Source organism: Phodopus roborovskii, unplaced genomic scaffold (genome assembly GCF_943737965.1).
Source record: "Phodopus roborovskii unplaced genomic scaffold, PHOROB, whole genome shotgun sequence".
In the NCBI taxonomy this organism is placed as follows: domain Eukaryota; kingdom Metazoa; phylum Chordata; class Mammalia; order Rodentia; family Cricetidae; genus Phodopus; species Phodopus roborovskii.
The window spans coordinates 26,464,751-26,490,109 of NW_026126469.1; the positions used below are offsets into that span (position 1 = coordinate 26,464,751).

Here is a 25,359-nt window from a genome sequence, read left to right on the forward strand (position 1 = left end):
TTTGAAGAGTATTCCTCATCTATCCATCTATCTATTATCTATCTACCTATCTATCTATATCCCCCATCTTTTTCCTAGCTACTACAAAGTGTACAACTTTATTCTGCCACACACTCTTGGTGCCATAATATTCTGCTTTATTATAGGCCCAACGCAACAGAGCAAGCCCATCATAGAATAAAACATCTGAAGCTATGTGGCAAAATAAATCTTTTTCCCCTTAAATTGCTTTTCTTGTATAATAAGCACAGGGATGAAAGCAATATTAAAAAGTGAAAACCCTTGGAGACATCACCATTGTGGATATGTTGGAGTGAGGGACAGAACCAGCTTCCAGGGAAAAGTCTATTAGATTTATCTTACGTTCAGGATGTTCTTTTCCAATTCTGTGCAGGCTCTTTGGGCCATCATAATAAAAACACTCCAACTTCCATGTTATAGCTCCAAACTGAAGAGAATCCAGTACCTTTTTCCTAGTCACAGTCAACTCTCAATTAGCTATGCATATGAAAGAAGTGTGTTTGGTAATAAAATGATAATTTATGTATTGGGGATTTTTTTCCTTTGATTTTGGCAACATCAATAGACTTATTTTCCTAATTGTGTCTGACCCCAATTAGTGTCATAGCTAACATTCTCCAGAGCATACACATATAAACACACACTACTCACCAATTCGTGGTGGGTGGAATGCCCAGAAACACTTTGTGAGATAGGGAAAGGAAAACTAAGATTATATTTTTGTTGCTGGCAATTCATACCCTAGATAATCAATAAAGAGTTGGCTGTATTTATAGGAGGCTCTTCCTAGAGCCAAATAATCATATTAGCTAATTCCCACCCATGAAATAAATGTAGTCTCAGTAATTACTTATTAAACTAAGTCTATCAGCATACAGCACATTTTCTTTTAACTGGGATTATCAAGCTTGACTGTTTATATCAATCCAATTAAGATAATTGTCTGACTCTCCAGTACTTGCTGCCATGTAATTCTTTCTCAGTTTTCTCTCGGGCATGTAGATTTGGGGGAATTCAGCATAACTTTTGTGATTTCCAGACAGTTGTCTAGACAGTTCCCCCTGGACGATGCAGGTGGTCTGGCTCGGGGTTTAACATCCCTGTTGCATCCTGCCCATGGCCCCACCCTTGCCATAGTACTCACCTTTCTCTTCCTCAGCTTGGCTGCTTTCTGCAGTCTCCGTTGGAGGCTGGGCTGCCTTGGTGGCAGCGTCCTCTGCAGCAGGGGAGGTGGCAGCAGCATCAGTGACAGGCACATCGGCTTGTTTAGGCTCCTCCTTGGCAGGGCCATCTTCGGCCTTGGAGGACAGCGAGTTATCAGTGGTAGCTTTAGGGGCACTTTCTGTCTCAGCTGAGCCGGCCTTCTCCTCTGAGGGGGCTGCATCCCCCTCTCCTTTCTTCTCCTCAGAAGGCGCATCTCCTGCCTTGCTGGGCTCCTCAGCCTTGGGGCTGGTGGCTGGGACTGCATCGGTAGTAGCAGGGCCATCTCCCTCCTTCTTCTCCACACCATCAGCAATGGGAGCATCATCCTTCTTCTCGTTTGCCTCGGCCTCAGCAGCTGGTGCATCGCCCTTCTTCTCGCCTTTGAGCTTTTTCCTTGTTATGTGTCCACGGAAGCTAGCCTGAATTTTGGTGGCAGCCTTATGAGCCTTATCTTCCGGTTTGACACCATCTTGTTCAATCTTTTGGTCCTCATCATTCTTTTCAACCTTTGGGGACAAAACAGGGACAAAAAAAGGAAAGGTTTTGTCATGTAATCCTGTCTGACTTGGAGCATGAGCTCCTTCCTTCTCAGCCTCCCTGTTCAGGGATTTGCAGACTTGGATTACCAACCAAATATTACCATCCTTCTGACCTCCAAGAATCAGGCATTAGAAGGGTGTGCTGGAGCAGCCCTGTATTTCCAGAACTCAGGAAGCTGAAGTAAGAAGATTATGCAAATTCAAGGGCAGCCTGGACTACATAGTGAATTCCAGGCTAATCTAGACTACAATGTGAGACCCATACCCCTACTTCAAGAAACAAAAAGTAACCAAACAAAACAAACAACAATCACTGATATTAGCCTGTATGTACTTCCTTTCTCAAGTAAGTCAGTGTTATTCTACAAAGCAATTGAAATAAGCCTTGTTTTAGATGTAACTTGGCAAATCAAATCACATTTGTCTTAAATTTTCATAACAGGACTCTCAAAGATATTGGGTCCTCAGGATTTCTGAGGACTCTAAAATTTGACCATTTAAGAAATATTATGTAACAGCCTCTCTCCCTTAAGCTTCCAAGCATGAGCAGAAAATTAATATACTCAAGGAAAGAAGCATGCTAAATATTTCAACAGTAAATCACATCAGGGTCTTATGAAAAATACAAATGAATTCCAGGGCTTCGAGGAATTTAGGAAGTGAGGAATCAAGATGTTGGTGAGCAACTGTTTAGCTATCTTGATGTTTGGTCCAACACCCTCAATAAATATACCAGGCCTTCAAAATTAGAATATAGAAAGTAGCCATTATTATTGAGCTTTAAAAGGCGGGAAAAATTATTTTGATTGTATAAAAAAATGGTCCAAATTTACTAAGTCACTATCATAGCCCCAAAGTAATTTAAACTTAAAATTAGTTTTTATTATCATAAATAAAACATCCTGGTAATGCAGGGATGAAATTAGAATATAAATCATTTTACCTTTTGGCAATAACATTTACAGTCTTCCATGTGCTACAAATGACCTTTTTCTATTTGGAAATTCAATCAAAAGGTAGGAACAAAAGCTATCTATATTCATGTTAAGAAATGAATAGGCAAGTACACAAAATTCTGCATCATAGTGATGCCATGGTGCCCTGGATGGCTATTAGTAATCTCTATTTCTTCTTTTGGCATGTATGTATGTATGTACATGTATATATATTTATACATACATGTATATATATGTATATATAGTTTCATTCATTTCTATAATGAATTTTACTTGTTTTCACCCACTCTCCACTAACCTCTATCATCTGTCTCCTCTTCTCTTGCCAAAACACTTCTTCCCAAGAAGCCACCCTCCTGATTTCACATCCTCCATTTTTTTGTGTGTGTGACCCACTGAGTTTAGAGTTGCTTGCATGAACATGGATGGGAAATTGTTTGAAAGAGCACAGGCAACCTATCAGAGGCCACACCACTGAAGAAAATAATACCCACACCTTCTCCCAGCATCTGTTAACAGCTCACAGACCCTCAGGAAGGAGTAATCTCACAGGCCCTCCTCACTGGTGATGAAATGTTGAGGGACCCAGTCATGTGCATATCCTGTGTTGAAGAGAGGTCGTGAATACAATGGCTAAATTTTGAGCATCAAGCTTTTGCTCACATTTGTGAGTCCTGTTCTAGGTGCTGTGAGTTATAGCAATACAGCAACTTGTTCTCAAAAAAAAAATTAATAAAAGTGTTTATTGTGTTCTATGTTCTATGCTTGATACTAATCTGTCTTTGGGTTTGAGTTTGCCCTTTAGTTTAGGAAGTAAGCCACAGTAGTCAACATTCAGTATGCTTTTCCCCCTGTCATAACAGCCCAACCCCAGTGACCCAGATCTAGCTAACCATGATATGGTCCTGTTTGACATTCTTTGGACAAACATACAGACCTGTCATTGCTTGGGTCCATCATCATCCTGGCAAACACACAAGGATGTCTTTTAAAATAAGATACATGTGGGTCTAAAATCAAGATCAACAATATCCTTGATAAAATTCAAGGCAACCTTTTCTTTTCCCTCAGTTAGTCACGCATATGATTCTATACAGAAGGAAAGGGAAGTGACAGCACTTTGACAAGGCTCGTCCTCCTCTTTCCTTCTACCTCCCAGGGCCATGCTGCAACTGCTTCTCTTTTGGATGCACCACCTCCCTCCTGCCATCCTGCTGCTCTTGATGGCTCCTACTGGGACACACACAGCACAATCTGGGGCACCAGAGCATCTGTCCCTGCCAGGAGCCCTCTGCTCAGAGATGAAATCATAACCCTGTAAAATTAACAGTTGTGAATGGAGCACAGAGTGAAGCCAAGATGTTATTTATGGTACACTATTGTGGATTTTCTGAATGAGGTACTAGCATATATGATGGGACATCTGCATGTAGGCACTGATGCCAAGTGGTTCTTCAATATAAATATTACTCCTTCTGTGGATAAATAAACAAGTTATTTCATATAGGCCAACTTGCAGAAGAAGACCTCCAGTGACTCAAGAAATGTTCTGTGTCCTGTTAGGAACACATATTTTAAAAAAATGGGAAACAGAAGGAGTTGAGTAAAATAAAACTAAGAATGTATGAAAAACCAATATGGGAGCCCACTGCTTTGAAACTTAATCAAAAATATACAATTTTTAAAAATGGTATTTGAACTACTACATGGGTGAAAAATGCTTCCATGTAAGACACAGGCTATTAAAATCTCTGTGCCAGGAATGAAATCTTTCACTATGAGCTATTAATCAGAGATACCCCAGAGAACCTCACCCTTGACCCATACCCAAACTCCCCCAAAATCACAGGCTATTTCCATTGTCTTTAGTTTCCAACCAGAACTAAAAACACTTGGCTCCTGAGGAACCAGAGATCAATCTGAAAAACAACTACTCAGAAAAATTGACTTGCCTCATCCATAGAATGATTGCATCAGTGGTCCAGTCTATGTTTGGACTAAGTTTCTTTTACCAAATGTGCCCATCTCTCAAGACCAAGTTTATTGTATTACAAACCTAGGATTGCCTGAAGTTTCTTGAGGCCAACATTCCAACACTTTCGCAATGTACAGAGTGTTAACTGTCTACTTGACAGTATCTGGAATATAAGATATCAACCCCTCACAACACCCCTGAGTGATTATTTAGCCATTGAGCATGTCTGTGGGGATTATTCTATGAAGATAATGAGTAGATCTAGTCTACAAGTGGGTCAGATCCTTGCCTGACCATAAAGGATCAAATGAGCTTTATTTCTCTTCCTCCTATTTGTGGGTGTGATGCAACCAGCTGCTTCAAGCTCTTATGCCTTAATCTCCCTGCCATTATAGACTGTACCTTTGTACTGTGAAGGAAAATAAACCCCCTTTAACTTAAGTTGCTTTTGTGAGGACATTTTATCACAGCAAAGGAAAAGAATCCAAGAAGCTGAGAACATCTTTGTAAACTAAAATATGAGCATTTTAGTTGGACAGAAGTTATTTTTGAGAAGTACAACCAAGAGGCGAAAGATGTACTAAACAATGTATGTTTCCTCTAACACAATAGAGTTTTTGTACATATGAAAGAAAATCTGGCGTGGCCTATAAAAAAACTAGAGTAAAATATTATTACACAAATATGAAATTTAGCAAATATCTAGCTATGAGCCACCCTATTCTTATTAATAACTTATTTTAGTGAAGTTTTATTCTACTTGTGATCATAATTGATACTTGGTTAACATATGTTAGAAACACTATTCAAGTATCAAACCAGTTTACACTAATGCCTCTACACTTGCTTTAAATGGAGTTAAAGATCCAGAAATACATCGAAATGTCCCCTTCTAAATGGAAGGGGGAGGGGAGAGCCTCCTTTAGTTCCTTAGATGAAACGTTTTTGCATTTTTCTGGACATAAGTAGATGGGAATAATCATGACTGAGGTGCACAAGGTTCCTTCCTCACTATGCTTACTTGGTTTGAAGATTTTTCCCCCCAAGGTAAAAGGAAAGAGAATGTAGGAAGAAGCAATGAAAGGTTTAAGCCTTTTCCAGCAATTGTCATAACTTGATTCACTATGACTCAGTGCTTGATAAAAATCCTTTCTTAGTCACAGGCCAAGTGAGATACTTTCATGACCAAGTAATTCCCCAAGGGAATGTGTGAACAAAGAGGGATTCTGGAAATCCTGGCAGAGTTCTAGTGAGAGAATTTCTGTTTATCTTTAAAGGAAGATGCAGCATATTGCTGCTGTCACTGCTGCAGCATCAACAAGAAAACAAAACATGACCTTCAGTTGTCAGAATAGGAACGAAATATGGGAGATTCTATCTAGCACTACTGTTAAATTCTCAGATAATACCTAGTGATAAAAGAAATAGGTCTATGGTATATTTTACCTATTATTTAGCATGTACATTTCACCTACTTCCTTAATAATATTAAGAGGAATGCTTTAAATGGTTTTAAATAATATTAAATAGTTATGTTTTCTAACAGAAGTTCAGTATATCTGCTGCTGATTCCAAGCTTTAAGACTGATGTAGGAATCAATACATGGCAGGGGATGAATTAATATTTGTTGAAAGAACTAAAAATTCCAACATCTTGTGCTAGGTGTTGACTTAGTCTCAACAAGTAAAGGCACTCGACACAGAGACTCATATCCTTAGCTTGATTTCCAGGGAATTCACACAGCAGGTGAAAACTGACTACACACACACAGACACACACACACACACACACACACACACACACACACACTAAAAATACAGTATAATTTTGAAAAGAAAACAAGCATTTAACATTCCAAATAATGTCATTTCAGAAAGATGATAGGCAAAGATGTCAGGGTTTCCATTTGCCAACTCTGTGAGAAGTCCTCTCTTCCCAATGACAATGAGCATCTCTCAGCATCGAGATGAAAGTTAGGAGTTGAATAAGGAGAAGTTACAAGTGCCATTACTGATGCTAACATAAGAAGCCAGCACTGAGAGTTAGTAAAACCATGGCTAACCAGGTCTAGACAAGAGACATATTCATGTCATCCATGGGTTAGTAAGTCTTAGCAATAAAATGTTTCAGTATCTACATCTTCTACATCCATGAAATTTCTGAAGATATTTGGAGAAGATTATAACAGAATCTCTCTCCCTCAATTGATACCTAGTCTGTGCATTGCTCAAGACCTGAAGTTGGATGATGCCCTCCTTTAAACTGGAGTTGGGAAGATTCTAGACTTAAGAAAAGCCATGTATTTCTGCTAGTCATTTCATAGGTCACATGTTAGACAAACATTGACCTAAACACTTATAGAAAACATTTTGGGTGTGGCAGAAAGGGGGATACATTGCCTGATTGAATCCAAGAATCCAAACTACTGACAGGCACATTTAGGCTCGCACTCTCAGAGGTCACTATTCCTTAGAGGTCAGTGTGATGGAAGAGAGAGAAACTCCCTATCACTCAAAAAAAAAAAAAAAAAAAAAAAAAAAAAAATGACAGACCAACCACAGGGAGACTATGAGGCTTCTACTTGGTCTGTAGTTGGCGGCACTATTTGGGGAGGGTTAGGTGTGGAGCCTTGTTGTAGGAAGCCCATCACTGAAAGGTTATAGCATCTTGTGGCTTCTGATTTGCTTCTTGTTTTATGCTTCCTGGTGAAGGTGTGGTCTCTCAGCTTCCAGTTCCTGCTGCCATGTCTGATGCCCACTTTCACGTAGCCCTACCAAGATAGATCCTTATCCCACTGGGGCCATCAATTTATGTAAATTCTTTTGTAGGTCACTTTGGTCGTGGTATTTCTATCACAGCAACAGAAAAGTAACTAATATATCTGGTGACAACTGAGGTGTAGGGAAAAGAGAAGTCAGCCAATACATATAAGAAATGAAATGAAAAGCCCAGACATCCCCTTGGGCCACCCCAGAGGCACATGCTTCCCAAAGAAAAGACCCAAGAATGAACAACAACCATGTTTTCTGGAGAAGATGGTCAGATCTGCCCAGCAGGAAGGAATCCCCAGGCTTGTAGAACTTAACATCAAGCAAACTTCTTCCCTGCCAGACACTGCAAATATCCCTTAATTGGATATAAGATACAATGAAATATACATTTATGTAGATCACTACTTTCTTCTACTACACAAAATAATACTAATTTATTTATATTTCCTTTCCTTCTCAACTGACATGTGCCATCATTCCACTACTAACTAAACTTTGTGAACCATAAACCCTGAGAACAGAACTTTCTCAGCTTTGCACACCCTCAGTACCATAGTAGTTAAAATAGTGTCCACACATCACTGATCCTTAGAAAATACTTACTGATGGTTTTTAAGTAACACATATCGCTTTGTATTGCACAGATTATAGATACGTTCAGCACTTAGCTAGCTGCTTGGCTATTCTCACCAAGTCACTCTCTAACAGTCCTTTTCATATACCCTTTTTCATGTGTAATGAGAGGACATTATATACATGCAATATTTCAGTTCAGTCTTTATCATGACCATGTGAGGAGCATATCATGCTGCCTGATTCAAAACTCAGGCATTTAGAAAACAAAAGGAATCTGTGTGGCCCAGATTCTAAATGACACAGCCCGTTCTTGGTCCCACTTGGTTCAATACTTTTTAAAATAAAATGCAGAAAGTCACTATTTCTGGATTATTTAGAGCATGAGCTATGAGTTACAAATGTAGATCTGAAGTCCTGTTCTCCTGCAGACCTACTGGCTCACCAACTTGGGCAGGTCAGTCTCAGGTTTATTACACACATGAGGAAGAGTGATAGTACTATCCCATTGTGTTGTGACACCTGAATGAGTTCATGTATGTAAACCATTGAACACAGTCCCTGACACATTGTATATGCTCAGAATGGGTAACTGCTAAATTTCCCCTTGTAGAAAATCATTCTCATATGCCAGGCACATGCCTGTAATCTCAGCATTTCAGAGGCAGGGAAATCAGGAGTTCTAGGCCAACCTCAACCTTATATTGAGTTGAAGGTCATCCTGGACTAAGTCAAGAGACTTAAGTTAAGATCTGTCAATAAGATAAATATCAAAGATGGTTTGGCCATTAGACCTTATTTATTACCTGGCTTCTGGCATGCCCATCCAGTGAAATGGGTGTGGGATGGGGACACTCCTTAACTCACCTGTACTGCTTAGCTATCTATATTCAAAGGTATAAGCAGTACACTGTCTAAAAGTGTCACAAAATGAAGAGGTTCATTTCTTTCCTTTCCCTGAGAAGAGAGAGTTGTGTATACACTGTCAAGGTTAAATAAGAATCCCATTTATTTCCTACCTGACACACTAACTGCCTTCTTCTTCGTCTCTAACTTTGCTTATCCTCGAAATCTCTACATGTCCTGAAGAAATAATGAAATCTAGTCATTTTCAAAATATATAACCTTTGTCTGACACCTCACAAAATATTCCCATTCTGCTACCAGTTTTTTATTGTGTCCAACTGATCCTCTTATATCCCTTTTACATCTGAATAGCTGCCTGGACTGGTTCTGAGAACTGGTTCTGTGCATGTATGACTGGTAATAACCATAGCTGATTGAAACTTATAAATGCAAATGTCACAGATTTTTGTGGGGGATTAGTATGAGAATGTTTGTTCCTATGAGAAAGAATCATTTTAATTTCAGATTATTCAACTTCATTCAACAAGCCCCCATGGGCAAATTAATAATAATACCTGAATGTCATATATACAATCTAGAAAGGGTACATGTTATCTATCACCAGAGTACATGCTATTATAAAATCCATTTGGTAGGTGATAAGAAAGAAATTTAAAATACCGTTGGTGTGTGTATGAGGTGGAGAGTGTTTTGAATTGGTGTATGACTCATCGTGGAATATTTTGCACTTAATAACATTGTTTCTCAAAGAATCCCAATGAAATAGAGTAAGTAAATCTGCTATCACCTTTCCAACATAAGGACATAAATAGGTGAAATAAACAACTCCACAGCTAGTAGGATGTATCTTATATAAACACTTATAATCTCATACACTTTTCACACCTATCAAAGTCATGCCAGCTATTTAATAATAGACAAATTATCATTGAGTCTGTTGCAATCCTAATATCACCTGCAAGTCTGGAAATATATATAACCTATAAAAGACATGGGACAGGACAATACAAAGTGAAATTTGTTATTTCGCAGACACCAGAAAATGGGTGAATTCTCTGATAAAAATTTTATGATTTTCATTCCTTCACAGCACAATGAATAAGAAGTCTTGAGGCTATGCACTCTTAAAAACAGCATGTGCCCCTATCAAAAGCTAATATTGAGGGTAATGATTATATGTGCAATGCTAACCACAAATCAAAAAATGAATAGTTTTATATCTTAAGCATTATCCTAAACATTTTACTATGTTTTTATTTATTTTATGTATTTATTTATTTTATTTATATATATTTATTCATATATATGTGCCAAATATGTTTGGTAAATATGTAGCTCTAGCACCAGTGCTGTAGTAGATAATATTGTTTTAGAACAGAAGGGACTAACTAACTTGCTCAGAATCACACTCTAGCGAGTAACAGAGCTCGGATTTTAAAGGAAATACTTGAACAATACCTGGAGGCGGAATATCTCCAGGAAGTCAAGAAGATGAGAAGCCAAAGTGAGAATGCACTGGGCATCTCTTGTCTCTGCAGAGGTCCCCCTCAAACTTCCCAGACAGAGTGAAAAACAGAGTAGACAGAAGTATAGTTGAGAATAGGGCTTTGTCACAGCCAGAGTCTGGCAATGCTGGCCAGTTTCCAGCCGAATCATCACAGCCATCACCCTAGTTTCATCTCCCCTTTTCAAAATATCCCTCTCCGACAGAAAGGAAATAGAAATGAACTTTCAAAGCAGGAGCAGTGGCATCATGACCTTGTCACTCCACAGAGGAAGTGACTCGTTTCCCTTGGGAAGATTTTGATGGGAAGGATTCACACTTGAAATGCTGACAACAGTTTTGAGGTCAGCTTTCCCATTCATTCTGAAAACAGGACAGAGGAATTATGAGCACGCAGGGGAAGCAATTCTGAGAGAACAGAGAAGAGGGTGGGGACTCAGACCAGGAATTATAGCTATTTAATTAATGAGAAAAGTGAGTGGATGAACTAGAGTTAGCTCTGTGAATCCTTACAGAAAGAAAGGTAGCAAAAGATAGGTTCCCGAGTCTCATGATGCAATTCTAGTTCCAGTTTCTGCATTAAATGTTGCCGTTTACGTGCACCATCTCTCTTTTCTCACAGATAGGGAAATATGCGTAGAAGCAGCTCTGATTGGTTACCTTCCCAGCACTAGTTATCACACTATGTCATCTAGCACCTTGAAGAAATGCTTTACCTGTTTTAATGGCTGTTATTGTGGTAGAAACCACTATAGCCCCTCCCACTTTGTGATCCTACAAGAAGAAAATACTACATGCTTTAAAATGATCTACCTACAAAGAGGACATCCCTTTTTGTCTGAGTAAATTCTTGTGGATTTCCTAAGGATTTTTATAACTCATTTTTTTTTTTTTTTTTTTTTTTTTTTTTTTTGAGCAAAACAGTTTAACTAAGCCAGGTATAACAGGGAGATATTGTCTGATTCTGGCAGACTTAATGTTAACGAAAGCTACTTGTCTTTCAATCTGGTGTATCACCAAGTGAAACATGGGGAGATGATGGAGGAGCTGTACACACTGATGCACATGGAAAGCCTGGAGGTGTCTTAGCTTCTTAGTTGAGGAGAGAGGATGCTACCACTCTTCCCCAAATTCTGATTTATTCATCATCAACTAATTATTCCTCCTGTTTGTGCATCACAGATTGAGACCAGAGAGACTGAGAAGACTCCCCCCAGGACTTGCCCCAAGACTGAGGCAGTATGATGGCTCCTAGCTGAAGTAATTCTTTACATTTTACCTAAACCAAACTCACAGACACAGAAATGAGTGAACCAAAGCCACCTGATAGTTCTTCAGCCTGCAATAAATAGTGTCAATAGAGTTATAGTGAGCTGATATGGAAGTAGCCCAGAAATATAGAGCACAATGTTTTTAATCAATTGTGTTGAATCGGGGAACTAATAGGGCTAGCTGGAGGGGAAGTGCAGGGGAAATCTGGATAAATTTTTTTTTCCATTAGCAAATACAACTGAGCACATTATTTTCATATTTTAAGCTTTACACTGGGTGTTGCCACTATAATACCCAATCTAAGAAGCTCTTTTACATAGTCTGTCCACTAAACATACTAAGTGAAAAATAGAATGGTGTCTTTGTCATAGTATGTTTCTCCTCCCACCCTTAAAAAAAAAGATTAAGCATGTGCATTGCTTATCAAGCTAGGAAGATATGTGTTGCTTTGGAATTTGGAGTCAACCTAGTCTCCTAAGTGTGAACTGAACTTCAGCCAAAGAAATCCTCACTCTTCACATGCCCCTCTCTAGCCAAGGTCTGTGTGCTCACTACCAATGTGGCTGTCCTCAGGGTCTCTGTCTTGCATGTCTGCTGAAGACCTTCACATCCCCAAAGACACATCCCAGCCCCCAGCTCCGTGGCTGGAGAATGTTCTTCCTTTGCCTCAGTTGTGTGATAAGCAGTTGACATCTTGATTCTGCAAAGGGTCAAATCACAAATTAAATCAAAACAAAACTCTGACCCATATGGTCTCTATCTCTGCTACTCAACTTTGTCACAATAGTGTGAAATGGCCCATGGGTATTGCCTAATAAATGAGCATTTTTGTATCCTAATAAAATTATTTATGAATTGGAAAAGATTTCATTTTAGATAAAGCCAAGGAGACACAACATATTTTTATTGATTTCGGTTTCTTTCAACTACTTAAAAATTTAAAAGCTATTCTCATTTTGCCCACCAGTTTGTCAGCTTCTGGAATAGACTATTAACTTTATGTTAAATCCCCATTGCATCTCCTGCTGTATTTGTTTTGTTTTAAAGTTAAAGTTACTCATGTACTTTCCTTCCCAACATTCTACTATTCTATAAATTACTGGAGAGAAGGAAAACTGTCATAATAATAATGTTAATAATAAGGGTGAGTAATCATTAATCACTTTGTCAGACACTGAGCTACGGTTTTACATGGAAATTCTTATATGTATAAAGTAGGCATTATTATAATTATAATATGTGAGTCAATTAATACTATTTTTCAATGAGAAAATTAATGCTTATGGGGCTCTTTATTTAATGAGTAGAAGAGCTAGGATTTAGCTGCCTTAGCTGCCTGACTCTGGAGTTCTCTGTTTCACATACTCGAGTCTTAATAATATATGGAAATATATGTTATGATGTGGGGTACCTCTTGATTTTTATCCTGACAGTGCATTATAATAAGAAAGACTGAAAATGAACCTACAGGAAATCTACAGGGCTATGGCAAAGGCACTTTGGAGGTAAGCAAGCTTCAGAGAACTGAGAAATGGGCAACACTGAAGTCTGCCTGCCTTAGGAGAGCCTTTGCCCAGTTACTTCTTACATCATACACCTGGATGTGTAGTAGCTAGTGCAATGTAACACAAGGAAGTACAGAAAGGAATGACAGGTGGAGAAATGCACAGAAACACATGCTGAGCTCCAGTGGAAGGACCAGGACTGTGAACCAGCAGCATACCGCTGCTCGCACAGAAGGAAAGAAATGAGTGACAGCCAGAGGACGCTTGTGCCATAGAACAAGACATCCCTTTTGCCATCTGAGTTGAACAAATTGCTTATGTGTGAAAGGTTTGTGGAACCAAGTTAAATGGTGCTAAGTCACTAGACAAAAGATCACACCCTTTAGCTCAAGACACCTGCCTCTGGAGATAATTTCTAACAATCTCCAGCCTGGTGAGGACAGGCAGTGAAAAGCATCCACATTAGTAGAACAGGCAGTGACCTGGCAACAGGAACATAAAAGGCTCCTTAAATCCCCAGGGCTGCTGCGTCCGTGCAAAGAAAAAGCAAAGAGGAAAATCAAAGGCAGGCTACGGATAGGTGCTGCTGATCACAAAGACCTACAATACTGAGATCTACAATACTGAGGCCAGGTGGCACTAGCAGCTCTCAGTGCAGACTCTAACCTGGCCCAGGTTTATTGCATTAGAATCTACATCTTAACACACCTAGGCACATTAATATGATCAGTACTGGCCACACACCCAACATACCTGTTCTGGGAAATTCACAGTTCCTCCTGAATAGTAGCCTAAATGAAAAGACGTTTTCAGGGGTAGTCTATGTATTGGATTCAGAGAAATGAGGAGGTGGAAGGAAGGAAAGAAGGAGGAAGAGGAGGATGGTTGTAAAAGAACAGAGGCATTAAACAGAAGTCTAGAGCTGTCTACTTGACCCTCCCAACCTGAGACTGGGTCTTCTCCCTGTTCTCTACTGTCACTGACTTCATCGTACCATTATTATATGTATAGATGTTCATATATACAATTACACATTTGTATGTTGTTTTTATGTAGTTATATAAACAGAAAATATGTCATTCCCAACAGATCACCAAGCTAAAAAGGGAAAAACTTTCTGCGGCAGTTGTGGCCCAATACCTGACCCTCTACAGTGCAGGGTTCCTTTACTATAGTATCTATGAGGTGGTGAATGTGTCGGCTCTGTAAAATAAAGACACTATCATCCTGTAAGTACCAGCTGATAACACCTTGGTACCTGCTCTTTTCAAAGGCTTGTGATACACCATTCATTAGCCAGCAGAAAGCTATAACTTCCGCAAAGCCTCTATGATTCAGGAGGCAAAGATTCTAAAGGAATGCCTTAGATGTCATTCAGAAAGCCACATTGAGGGTGTGTATGAAGAATGAGTGCAAGCTGGTTGGGGGGAAGTGAAGCAGGTGGCTAAAAATAAAGAAGATATGCAAACCACTGTTACTCTCTGCCACCATCCATTGATCTCCCCCCATTTAGCAAGAAAAAGAGGTCAGAAGACAGGAAGAGAAAACTGTAGCTCTGATCAGCACCCTGCTGGCCATTGCAGTGCCATCTTTGTGCACTGTAGCTTCTGCATGGTCTAAGTCCTTTCACGGCCACCGCGTCCTAGGTGGACACTGTGTGGCAGCTAGCTGCCTGGCTTTTCACTCTTTTTCCATTTGTGAGTCCTGTACAGAGCCCTTGACAAAGCCCATTCCATTGTCAGTGTCGGACATTCATTCGTGTAACTAAATGAATGAACAATGTTGGTGCCAGGAGATTCCAGGCTAAGAGAATATCTCACAATGTCTGAATTTGGCACTATGTATAATAATTTCACTTCTTTTCACCCTCTTCATTTACTGTCCTCACAAGTTTAAAAAGGGAAGAAAAGATGTTGATAAAGAAAGCGGTTGATCCAGAAACCTAAAAAACTTGAAAGAGTACTAATAATTACCAAGGGCCATTGTTTTCAAATGGGGTCTCTGGATTTGCCTTGGCTGGCTTTCTCTCCTGTGACATCCTCCATGACAAGGGATCCCTACTTGGTTTGCAAAGGTTGATCCTGCTGATGTAAAGAAAACATCCAGCCCTTGCCCTGCTGAAGGAAAAGGTGAACAGAGCCTGGGGGACTCTAATGGACACTTTACAGCTTCCAAGGCAGGAAAAAAAAAAAAAAAAAAAAATAGAGAGACAGGCTTCCAATTGACCCAGCTGGTTCTTGCCATTCTTTTTACACAGGCTGTGTAACCTTGACACTACCCAGGTCTCTGCATAAGCAGGGTGTGTATTCAGACTGACTAATGCAGGTTAAGGAGATACCCTGCTCATTGATCCTCACTGAGTCTAAGAGGCCTGGGGTCATAGGCTTAAGCTTTTGTTCTCCCAGGCAAGCCTAGAGAAGAAACAATTACCTCCTAAATAGGAATTACCTAGCCTTCTGAGAGAATTAAGCCTCCCAGATGCTTGCATAGTTAGAGGAGGGGCTCCGCTGGTTGCAGGCATCTCATCGAGTGAGCCCACACCTCAGGGTGACAGTAGGGGTGTGCAGGTGGGGCCTGCAAGCAGTGAGCAGTCTGTACCACGCCTTGGGGTCCATAGGAACCAGAAGAAACATGCCACGCCCTCAGCTCCTCCCTCGCCCGGGAAGCTGAGAGGTGGGGGCCCTGAGAGATGAGCGCGGAGAAACAAAGCGATGAGATCACCCGGAAGGAGCCAGGACCATCGCGGAAAACAGAAAATGAAGCGCAAAGTAAGGATGACCAAAGGAAACAGATGTCAAATGTGGGGAGCAGGGCAGAGAAACCAAAGCACGGAAAGGAAGCCAAAAAATCAGTGTGTCCAAGGGAGAGCGGAAATTGCAGAGAGGCTAGTCAAAACCAGCATTGCTTAGGGAAAAAGCGAGCTGCTGTCAGCCCCCTTCCTCTGCTCCCTAAAGTGCACGATTTTGTCAGTTCCTTACTTTATTTTATTTTATTTCACATGTCGATCCCAGTTCCCTCTCCCTCCCTCCCTCTTACCCTCTCTGCCCCTTCACATGCACCCTGACCACCCTCCCCTCCCATCCCCCACCCCAATTCCACATGTAGGGCAATGCCATCCAGTGAGATCAACAACTAACTTATCCACCATCATGGAGCCCTCATCTAGTACCTGTTGGAAACAGAAGCAGTTCCTTACTTTGTTTTGGATATTAGCGGTGAGAGGATGAACTGCAGGGTGTTCCTGAATCCAAAACAGTATGCAGTGTTAGTAGATTGCTTGTCTGAGCTCTTCTAAGGTTGGTATTGCCCATTACTTCTCTACCTCCTGAAAATGTTCACTGCTATTACGCCAAATTATGGAAAAGAAAAAGATTAAACATAAGAAGCACCTAAACTGTAAGTGATAGGAGTGAAGAATTTGGTAATAACATTTTTTTTCTTTTTCTTTTATTTTTTTCTTTTTTTTTTTTTTTTTTTTTTTTTTTTTTTGGTTAATAAGACTTGACACTATTCTCTTAAATATGATAAACTTTGTAAGGAACAGCACTCAAGGCAGTCACATTTCTTTTGAGGAGACCAGATGGTGGGAGACTAAGCAATGGGTTCTCAAAGCCAGGATTTCCCTGAGGTACACCACCCAAAGTGCCAGCAGAGTGTTGGAGAAAGGGAACTGTTGGCCTTTCAGTTTTCCCTGGGGACGACCTTGAGACAGACAAAAGGGAACTAAACCTGAACTTCACACAGACCATTCACTCACCCCCATCAATTAGCATATTAGTACCCAGGAGGCCATCTCTTTCTTGGTTGTCAAGTTGATTGAAGGCAGGAACTTGACCCATTTTTCATTTTAATGTAGGTTCCTTGTATGGTTTGTGGCCTTAGGGGATACTCTATAAACACTTGTGGAGTAATGAATGAACCATTAAGTAATTTGGATCCCTCTGTCTTCCTCACAATGAATTGGCCAATACCCTAGCTGTTCTAGATCAATGTCATCATTCAGTAGTAATTATGGGTAATTGAAAAATCCCTTACCTAAATAAAGTTCCTTTCTTCTGCCTGAGGATGGCCATATAACAGCTTTTACTCTGTAGGACTGACCAGCGCTCCTCTCCTATACTTACACTTTAGTACATCACTTTCTCAAGTACTCACTATAAATATATCTTTTCTCTTCATTCTCCCTCCTCACCCAATAGTTTCTTCTACTATTTAACCAGGCAGCAAGAAGGTTCCTTTGAATTTCCTTTTTAGCCCCCTGTTTCCCAGTCCATTGCTCTTGAGAATCTCATTTTGACATGAAGATTCCTGATGTTGAGCAGGCTAGTGTAACACCTAGATCAAGAAGGAGAGGTGAGTATGTGGTTTTATGCATATATCCTTTCCCCCAAGGAAATCAGGTATAAATACTTGATTCTGTCTTCCAGCAGGACATGGCTTTTGCACTCCTGAATGCTCAGTAGCTATGATTACCTGTACAAGATTAGACACATGAAGACCCTTGTCTTGGTTAGGGGAAGCACTCATGGACCTACACCTCTAACTGATGGTTTATATAAAGTTAAGGGTTTATGAGAGAGAGAGAGAGAGAGAGAGAGAATTTTCTGTAGTGATGTGGCCATTGGTAAGGTATCCATGATCATGTAAACAACCCTAATGAAACTAATTAGTATATATACTTGGTACACACACACACACACACACACACACACACACACACACACACACACACCACTCATGGGCATGAAATCAGAAGGGGAGCTAGTTAGGAGGAGAAAGTAGATTATCAGGAAGGAGAGAGGGATAAAAAGGGGATGAGGGAAAGGAAGTGGTGAGTATAGTCAAAATACATTATGTACATGTATGAAATGTCATAATAATGAAAGCCATTATTGTGTATAATTCATCTGTGCTAAGTAAATTGAATTAAAGTATTTTTAAAATGACTTTATTTTCATAACCCAGCAATGTTATATTCTCTTGTTCCCACAAGAGATGTACAGCTTTCCAGCTCCATTTTGGAACAACGTGATGTTTTATAGACAAACTAGAGATTTTAACACCGTTTTTGTATTATTAAGGCGGTGGTGGGAAAGGTGTTTTAAATTTCAAGTTTTAAAATTGTTATTTTTGAGATATAGTCTGTGGTTTGGGCACATACCTTTAATCCCAGCACCTGGGAGGCAGAAGCAGGAGAATCTTTGTGAGTTTGAGGCCAGTCTGATCTACAGAGATAGTCTTTGGAAATGGCTTCTGTTCTAAGTGCCTGGTCTCTAAGAGGCTGTTCCACTAAGATACCTTTGTTTGGCTCCACAACTAACCAATGGGCCAACCTCCTGGAGTAAAATAGAAGTGAGGAAGGAGCAATAATATGAACAAAGGAGAAAACCATGATGGGGAAACCCACAGAATCAGCTGACCCAAGCTAGTAAGAGATTACTGACTCAGATCTGACAAATGGAGAAGCTGTATAAGACTGAACTAGAATTCCTTAATATAGGTGACAGTGGTGTGACTGGGGCAGTATATGAGGCCATTGGCAGTGGGTCCAAGATCTAACACTAATGCACAAACTGACTTAGAGGAGCCCATTCTATATGGAGAGATAACTTGCTCAGCCGAGTCACAGGGGTGTGGGGGTGGAGAGGTGCCTTGGTCCTGCCTCAACTAGATGATGGGACAGACTAGTAGACTTCCTATAGGAGGCCTTACCCTCTCTGAGGAGCAGATAGGAGGTGGTGGGGAGAAGTGAGGCGGGTGGGAGTAGAGGGAGGGGGAACTGAGATTGGAATGTAAAAGATCAATTAATTAGAATTTTTGTTTTAAAAGATACCTGTGCTTTCTGGAAAATGGAAGATTATGTCATCACAATGTTGGAGCTTAGGATGACTACATGATTTTCTCCCAGCCAGACTTCAGATTATCAGGAAAAGTGTTCTGCCATCTAGACCAGGGGTTTGCAACTTTCAATATATGTATCTACCAATTATAAAAACAGATTCACTCTACCTCTAAGGATACTGGAGGAGAAATATGCTGAGAAGTACCCATGTGCTGTTGATAGGCATCTTAGTGAGCTTCAGTGAGTGATCCATAGATTGCACTGGGGGCTGGCTGTCACCTGAGCCACACTTCTGTTTGAAAATACTTTCTATGAATTTATTGAAAATGGTTATATTGATGAAGTCAGAATTTTCTACTTTGCCCCATTCCTTCCAATGGATACCCAGCATTAGTAGCTATTTCCACAAAATGACCAATAATCCCTATTCTAAATTCCAATAAAACAAAAACAAACAAACAAACAACAACAACAAAAAAAAAAAACCCATGTTGTCACAGTCTTGGAAACAAGCTTACAGGCTAAGTCACCCAGTGATAAAGCTGAGGATAGTTAGCCCTCTTCACCTCCAGTATCCTCCTATTCCCCTTTGAGTTCCCAGGGCTACAGAGACTGAGAAAGCTAAATTTGGGACAAAGTAGATAACTGAATTAGATCATTAGTGTCAAAGGCATGCTTTAGCCTCAGGCATTTGGCAAGTCTCAATTTATTAGCCTTCCATTCTGTGCCTGAAAGATACAGATTAGCAGACAAGCACCTTCCTCTGCTACATTTCAATCAGAGAGACATTGTTTGGTGCTTCTGTGTAGTAAGTATAGACTCAAAAAAGCTGAAGAGGATGGCCTGAAAAGAGTAGATTATGCTTTCCTGCCCCAGGAGCAAGGCTCCTGTTGAATAATTTTCTTGAATATAATGTCCAATATAAATGCAAATTAACTTTGACTATTTTTTTTTTATCACATCTATTAAGTTATAGGCTACCTATTAGTCTTCTACAAAGTTTCAATACCCAGGAAAATACAGATAACGCCTATCCTTCAGACACATGCTAGATCATAGTGCAACATTCTGCACACACTGCTTGTCATCCTTTAGGAGCAAAATTTATATGGAGTGAAAGTGATGAGGATGATGGTGATATAACCTGTGGTAACAGATCTTTTTAGTAAATTATTCTAATGCAACAAGCTGGGTGATGCTCCTTTGATTTGATTTTTCAGGATATCTTGACTACTGTATGTTCACACCAACATGCATCTGGGGAAAACAAGTGACTATGAGACAATAAATTCAATAGTAGAAACACTGTCACCTCATCTGTTTTCTCTAAGGTGATAGAGGTGTATGAAAGAAATAAGGAGTGAGCCATCCATCCAACTGATTCCAGTTTTCAAGTCCCTGCCAGACCTGTCAGTGATAAATTTAAGAATAATCTGGCATTCACAGGCCAGAAGTTTGATTATTCTGATACAATTATATCACATTGAGGTCTTGTTTCCATTTAAAATGCACTCACTGAAAGATCCAAGTAGCTTGAGAGGCTCCCAATTCCAGTCTCTAAGCAGTGCACATTGGACTTCTTGCCTGAGCAACTAGAAACAAAGATGGTTGTCTCTCCCTTTGAATGTTGAGATTTGTCCAACATCAGCAGAAAAAAATTTAAATTCATCAAATCATGAGAGTCATTTTGTAGTTCTCCCCAGATTTTCCTGCTAAACATCCCACTGAGTTTTCATACTCTCCAAATGTAGGCACATTCCAGCACCGAAGAAAACTGCACACAGCATGTCACAGCTGCACAGCACTGCACTGTGTCCATTTCTGGAAAGTGGACTTGGCATTATTTTCCCTCAAGAAACCACCAATTTACACATCTGTTCTTTGCAGCAGCAGATATAATTACCATGATGCTGTTTGCAGTCACATGACCCTGTGAAGGGGGCATTGCTTAAACATCTGTAAACATGGATAAACATCATATTGTGTTTCTTTCTCAGGCAATTTGAGCAATTTCTGCTGGAGGGAAAAAATATCTTTTGTCATTGTTCAGCAGTATCTCCCTTTCTGAAACCCTTTCTGGGTAAGATTAGTTTTACCCCCAGGAAAGCAGATTTTGCTGAAGCACTCTTTTGACTCAGGAACACAGTGTTCAAGCTTTTAAAGGCTAGTCTGTAAGAGAGGAGGAACACTGCAGTAGTGTTGGGCCTGCTCATCATTTCCTAGGATCTTCCAGGAAGAGCTAGGCAATTTGCTAAAGATAGTTTATATTGCTTAAGTGTCTTTCTCTGAAGAAGAACTTTTCAGTTAAACTCATGTACTTTGCTGTTTTATCTCCTGCAGGCATGTGGGGAGGAGGGGGAGGGAGAGAGAGACTTGCTCAAAGGCCATACTGAAAGTGAACACATTAGTTCAATTCTTGAATTACTTAATACTTTACTAATCACCAATGAATTCTGCTTCATCCAAATAGAGGCCAATTAGTAAGTTAAAATGAACACAATGGATGGGTAAAATATGTAAGATTATACACCAAGGCAGAAAACTTCTGACCTATGAGAAGCTGTCACATTGAGTTTTCTACTCTTCACAGAAAGATGTAGCACTAAAGTCATGCTGAAGTGCCTATACATGGTAGGTATGGTATGAGAAGAATAGACTGGGACAGAAGATTCCATTATTTCCTTTCTAATGGTGGTTCACATATTTTAGAAAACATTTTTATCATTCATAGTTAGTGAATCAATGATATGAAACACGATGTAGGAATGGAAGTCCTCAACCTTTCCATTCTTTGAGGCTGAAAAGCTGCTCCACATTTTGTTAAAAAAACAAAACAAAACAAAACAAATACCTCTGTATGGAAGCTGTAGTGTGACACAGTGAGTCATGCAGTAACCCCCAGGCTGGGCTGAAATCTTGAGACTGGACTTCTGACAATGAACATCAGGGAGCATCCAATTTCTTATATTTGTTTTGTTTAGCTTTTCTTTCTTTTATTCTTCCCTTTTTTTAAATCTTAGATTTTATTTTGGTTTTTGGGAGTGTTGCAGGGGCAGATGAGAGGAGATGGGAGATGGGTAGGATCATGATGTATGATGTGAAAGACACAAAGAATAAATAAAAGGAACAAACAAAAACAAATATAAGAAAAAGAATGTTATCTGGTGCTCATTGTTCTCCCAGGAAAGGTGAGAAATCTAGTCTCGAGGTTTTAGCTTACCCTGCTTTACACTGGAGTTCTACCTAATCTAATCTGAAGAGATCCTTCAATTTACTTCATAACTTTTTTGGCTGGTAACTGTCTTCTTGTGAGATATTGAAGAGCCAAACAGAGCAAAGGTGTATAAAGTTACATAGGGATTTCTATCCACAGTAATTAAAGAATTGCCCCTATCAACTTACTAGCTGCCATTTGGTCTCAAGATGGTAGTTCAAACCAATATTAAATATTTGTATCTATTAACTTTTTCACGATTTGTCAGTGTTTCTAAAATTTACCAGGAGAGAGATCATAGTGCAACTTAGTCGAAATAATCTTTTTAAAAAATTCATTTCTTGAAAAGTAGATAGGAGTTGGGAAGACAAAGATGTAGAGATTCTTCAAAATAGATATCATTTAGTTATGATACAAATAAAATAAAAGAAGTGAGTAACACAAGGCAGCAGTCACTCAGAATTAAGTATGAGGCATGGTTAATATAAATATGTGATTTAGAAATTTCATAGAATCATCATGGAGGCTAGGAAAATGAAATAAATGGGTTCAAAGGAAAAGATGGTGTTTGAAGAAAGAGAATAAATTCCAGAAAGGCTAAAGAAAAAAAAGTGGGACTTCAGATATCTACCTGTTGTCAGCTCTTAGTAGAAAGGTAGTAGAAAGGTAATTCAGTAGATAAACACACCCATTAAATCATAGACTGCATATATGTGCTCAACCAATATTGAGGTTCTTGTTTTGGTTACAGATGAACATTAGTGATCTCTCAGATATAATGGAGCTAATCTAGAACCATCCTAACACATATTCGGAGAAGTCCTAGTCTTTTCCTTGGCAATATACCCAGTGAAGGGAATACTGTGAGGGTTGTGAAGAGGAAAATCTCTGTAGCTGGAGATACAGGAGATGTATTTTCCTGTTTATTCCACTTTTGTCTTGACTATACAAGTTTTTTTTTTTTTTTCCAACACAAATCATGAGCATTTACCTTTTCTTGCTGTCTCCCAAGACCATGTTTCTATCTGTAAGTCTCCAACAAATTACACTCTGTGCAGTTCTGGATCTATTTGCCTCTTATGGGAGTCTCTTGGAAACAAGGGCAGGTTATTATGTGGTCAGAAAAGGTGGGTTTGGAGCAAAAGTCTGACCGTTGCTTCACTACTCTTCCTCTACTTAACATTGCTGTGGTTGGGATACTTATGTCTTCCCAAAACTCATGTTGAGATTAAACCTCCTTTATAATATTAATGGATGGAACCATTAGGGGATCATCATAGCCTTCACAAATAATATTATTATTCGTGAAAAGAAAGGTTTGTGTGAGTTTAGTCCTCTTTGTCCACCATTATGTGAAGGACAATCTCAAGAAAACATTGACTTCTGGATACAACAGGGAAGTTGCATACATGAACTTCCAGTGGCTGTGATAGCAAAAAGACTATGCAAACTCAACCCAGACAAAATGTAAGCATGAAGGGAGGAAGTAGGCATATAGTCCTACCCCTGCCTAAGGAACTATGGGAAACTGATGGCTACTGAGTGAGGAAAAATAACTTAGTTTTCTTTAAGGGTACAGCCTCTGATAAGTCTACCACACTCTAGCAGTTGGCCACCCACCAACAGGGTATTGGCAGCACAAACTAAATTTGATAGGTTTCTAAAAAGTTATAAAGTTGAGTAGGTAGGGATGTGAGGGCCGATCTGGGCAGAGTTGGAGGATGAGGTTACTATGTTAATGTGATCAGAATATGTCGTATCAGAGTCTCAATCTAATAAAAATGAGACAAACTGAAAATGAAATCTTCAGAAGGCCCCATGATAATTGCTTAAAGTAAGAAGAGCTCCTGTACACCTATCAACTGGCCAGCCAGTTCAGAAAGTCATAGATTATGTATATTAGCAGAGACTTTTCTCTATGTGAGCACTGAAAGTGGCTCATTTTTCCTGCAAGGTTCTCCAACCAGCTTTACATTTAGATTTCAACTTTGAAAATTCTAGTTGAAGGTGTAATTTCCTCCTCTGTATGTGTTTTTAAAATAAATCCTGGATATGTCTTCCTGTAATCCTGTGCAATCTGGCATGCACAAGCTACCACAAGTACTTCTATGTCAGCCCTTTAGCTGAAAACACACATCTCTCTCTGACTATATAACACAAATTGGTTTTTGTTAGGTCACACCCCACACACTTGTTTCTATGGACTTGTCCTCACTAACACTCTTGGCCCTGTAAGAGTACTTCTTATCATCTCACACCACCATCTGCTTATGGAGAACCCTCCTAGTTTTCTTATCTTTAGAGCTTTCAGGCTCCCTTGCCCCCTCCAGGCAGTCCTCATTTGGGTTCTCATAATGCCCCTCTTCTTAAAAGTTTAACTTCTTAAGCTATGGGTTGGATCCTACTGTTGTAAAGTGGGAATTTAAAAAAATACAAACAAACAAAACAGTAATAGTAAAGGGTTTCTGAATATTCAACAACCCCAAGTTAGTAATTAGTTCAAAATTGAATGTGTAATGAATTCAAGGTGTTTCTAGCAGTTTCTCACCAATGTTGCATCCCATGACTTCACTGGAGCCTTGGTTCTGAATCCACTGCCCCATAAACTGCATCACACCACACACTGGCTAAAGTACCTTGGCTAAGATTGCTGCAACCTACAAATAAGTCTCATCTGAGAGGTCTCTTTGGGGTTTAATCCTAACACTATTGTGTCTTAAGAGACGGATGCTTACTAACTTAGGGCCTTGCAATTATTTCTGAACCTTAAATTAAATATAGAATACTGGAAGGCTTCCTTTCCTTTGGCTACCTGTAACAACCACCCCAGTCGGTCCTACACAACAAACACATTTTGAAGCTTAAGTGCTGTAATCTAGAAGTCTTTATAGTGTAACCCTTGACCAAATGGCACACCTTCATTAAGCCTTTATTGCATCAAAGAAAAACAGCAAGGAGGAGAAAGAGGAGGAGGGGGAGGAAGAGAGGGAAGAGGAGGAGAGGGCAGTATTAACTAGTTGTATAAGCAAAACAAACCTGGGAAGTGACAGCTTGGGAAGTTTCCACTATGCACACATAGTTGACACAAGCAGGGCTGCCTGCAGGAAAAATCTTTA

The 25,359-nt window shown here is 39.7% G+C and overlaps 1 protein-coding gene across 1 annotated transcript in view; it reads right to left on the reverse strand.

The window, feature by feature from the left end:
• The window catches only part of Gap43 (growth associated protein 43), a 79,949-nt gene that overhangs the window by 34,219 nt on the left and 20,371 nt on the right, over window positions 1-25,359 (reverse strand). Inside the window, exon 2 of the mRNA XM_051191495.1 lies at window positions 1,166-1,730. Coding sequence (XP_051047452.1) covers window positions 1,166-1,730 — 565 coding nt within the window. The remainder of the gene's footprint in view (window positions 1-1,165; window positions 1,731-25,359) is intronic.